Raw genomic sequence first — 2,121 nt, 5'->3', positions numbered from 1 at the left:
ATAAAATTTGTTAAAAATGACAAAATAGTCATAGATGAAACATAAAAGTATGTGAAAGTTATAAATTATAAATTTTTGTTACAAATCCATTTAGTTAAGAATTAAATAAATAAAACATTTAAATAAATATAAATACAAAATATTACATATTATTAAAAAATGATGATTTCATAATATTCATTCTTTTTAATTCTTTTATTTTTAATCAAGAATTTAACAAGAAGAATTCATTATAATAAATAGTATTAGAACATATTGTTATCTTTAAATTTATCAAATGATATTCTTTTTAATACTCTAAATAATAATTTTATTATTTCTGATTTAGAATTTATGTTGTAAATATTCTATTTTTCTTCTTGTTTATTTCATTGAATTTATATTATCTTATTTCTTTTATTCATTTTTATTCTATTTATTCATTTTTCTTATTTTATAGTTCTCACTATTTGATATTTTATCTTTTCAATTATTGTTAAATAATTTTTTATTTCTTTTGTTAGATTTATTCCGTTTATTAGTATTTGTTACTTGTTATATTTACCTGATATCTTATTCGATTTATTATATTCTGTTCATATGAAAAACTAATTTAATTAAATAATTATATTTTGATATAATTAATAATTATTCTATTATAGTAAACATATTTATATCCTTGTGAAAATTGTTATAAGATATAAAAATTGAATCAATAATTTAATATTAATAGGAAGTGTGAATGAAATAATAAAACTTGATTATGATATGAATATTTTAATTGTTTATAAAAACTAAATATTTTATATTAAACAACTTATTATTTAATATCTAGGTTTTGTATTTAATTTATAGTATTCTCTTATCTATTTTTATTTTATTATTTATATTGGTATCTCTTTTCTTTATTATTTTTAATATATACATCTTTTTTAACTCCAACTTTTCTATACTTTATATTCACTGTTGTACTGTATTTCTGTTAATATCATTATTATTAAAAAGTTAGTAGGCTGAGTAATGTATATTCTTATTATTAATTTACTACTATCTTTCATATTTTAATTCATTTATTTTAATAACACTCATTTCATTAAACAACTTTACTTTAATTGTTTGTTTCTTTTGTCTTTCTTATTGTTTATTATCTATTTTATTAATACCATAACTTGATATCCAGTTTTTCAACAAAAAAAAAAATCTTTATTAATTAAATGTGTATTAAAGTAACTTCTCTAATAAAGTGTTTGCTTTCCTTTAAAGTTTTTATAAATGGAGTTTAAAATCAGTAAAAATACTTCATTTTAAATCTAATTGTAAATCAGTTTATTTAATTTTTTGTTATTAATAAAAATGAAAAATGCACGAAGTGGGGTTTGAACCCACGCATCTTTCGATATCCACGCCTAAAGCGGACGCCTTAGACCACTCGGCCATTCGTGCTTTCTATTCTATTTGTATAATTATTTACTAATTCTTTCATATTTTTAAATTCATTTTCAATGTTTTATTCAATAATAACAATTTTCTTTGTCTCTTTTAAAAGATTCTGTTAATTGTGAATTGTCACTTTTTGTGTTTTAACTGAAACAACGATTTTTTTCTTTATTTTTAATGGATTAATTGTTTGTCTTGTTGATTAGTTTTCTTTCTTATTTTCTTAGTTCATTGTTCAACAACAAAACTTAGTCAAGCCAGGTGAACACACAGATTTACTAGAACTCTTCATTACAATTATTATAAATAAATTATTGCTAAGGCACTATTACTCATATGTTTTGTTAAGGATCTTATTCATAACTAAGATTAAAAAGCTTGTATTGTTGAAATACAAAGACTGTAAAAGTAATAAACTTTCAACTACTTTTTGAAAAGAATAATTTGTTTATACCAACAGTTGACTTTCTTCATATTAAGAGGAAATTATTTTAGGTCCTTCAAAACGCACGTATCTATGGAAGAAGTATTTCAAACTTGCTCTTCAAATTAAAAAAATCAAAAACTTTAAAAGGAGTTTTTAATTGAAGAAAAAAAGACAGAGTTGAACTAATAAATTAACTTAAAAATAAAAATGTCACACAGCAGCGGTATTGAATTATCAACTGATTTAATTAATAAATTTAAAGATATAAACTCAAGCGG

At 19.9% G+C, this 2,121-nt stretch overlaps 1 protein-coding gene across 1 annotated transcript in view, besides 6 other annotated features; it reads left to right on the top strand.

Annotated features, from left to right (window-relative positions):
• The first annotated feature begins 99 nt into the window (after window positions 1–99).
• Window positions 100–319: a sequence feature (AT_rich).
• A 24-nt stretch (window positions 320–343) lies between these two features.
• Window positions 344–507: a microsatellite.
• An 81-nt stretch (window positions 508–588) lies between these two features.
• Window positions 589–870: a sequence feature (AT_rich).
• A 434-nt stretch (window positions 871–1,304) lies between these two features.
• Window positions 1,305–1,334: a sequence feature (AT_rich).
• Window positions 1,335–1,711: 377 nt separating this feature from the next.
• Window positions 1,712–1,732: a sequence feature (AT_rich).
• Window positions 1,733–2,050: 318 nt separating this feature from the next.
• The window catches only part of EDI_310250 (twinfilin, putative), a gene marked incomplete at both ends in the record, with an annotated part of 418 nt that continues 347 nt past the window's right edge, over window positions 2,051–2,121 (top strand). The window contains one exon of the mRNA XM_001739766.1: window positions 2,051–2,066. Coding sequence (XP_001739818.1) covers window positions 2,051–2,066 — 16 coding nt within the window. The remainder of the gene's footprint in view (window positions 2,067–2,121) is intronic.
• Window positions 2,085–2,112: a sequence feature (AT_rich).

Source organism: Entamoeba dispar, genomic scaffold (assembly GCF_000209125.1).
Source record: "Entamoeba dispar SAW760 scf_1105229462393 genomic scaffold, whole genome shotgun sequence".
Taxonomy (NCBI): Eukaryota; Evosea; order Mastigamoebida; family Endamoebidae; genus Entamoeba; species Entamoeba dispar.
This window is presented reverse-complemented; position numbering and strand designations above follow the sequence as displayed.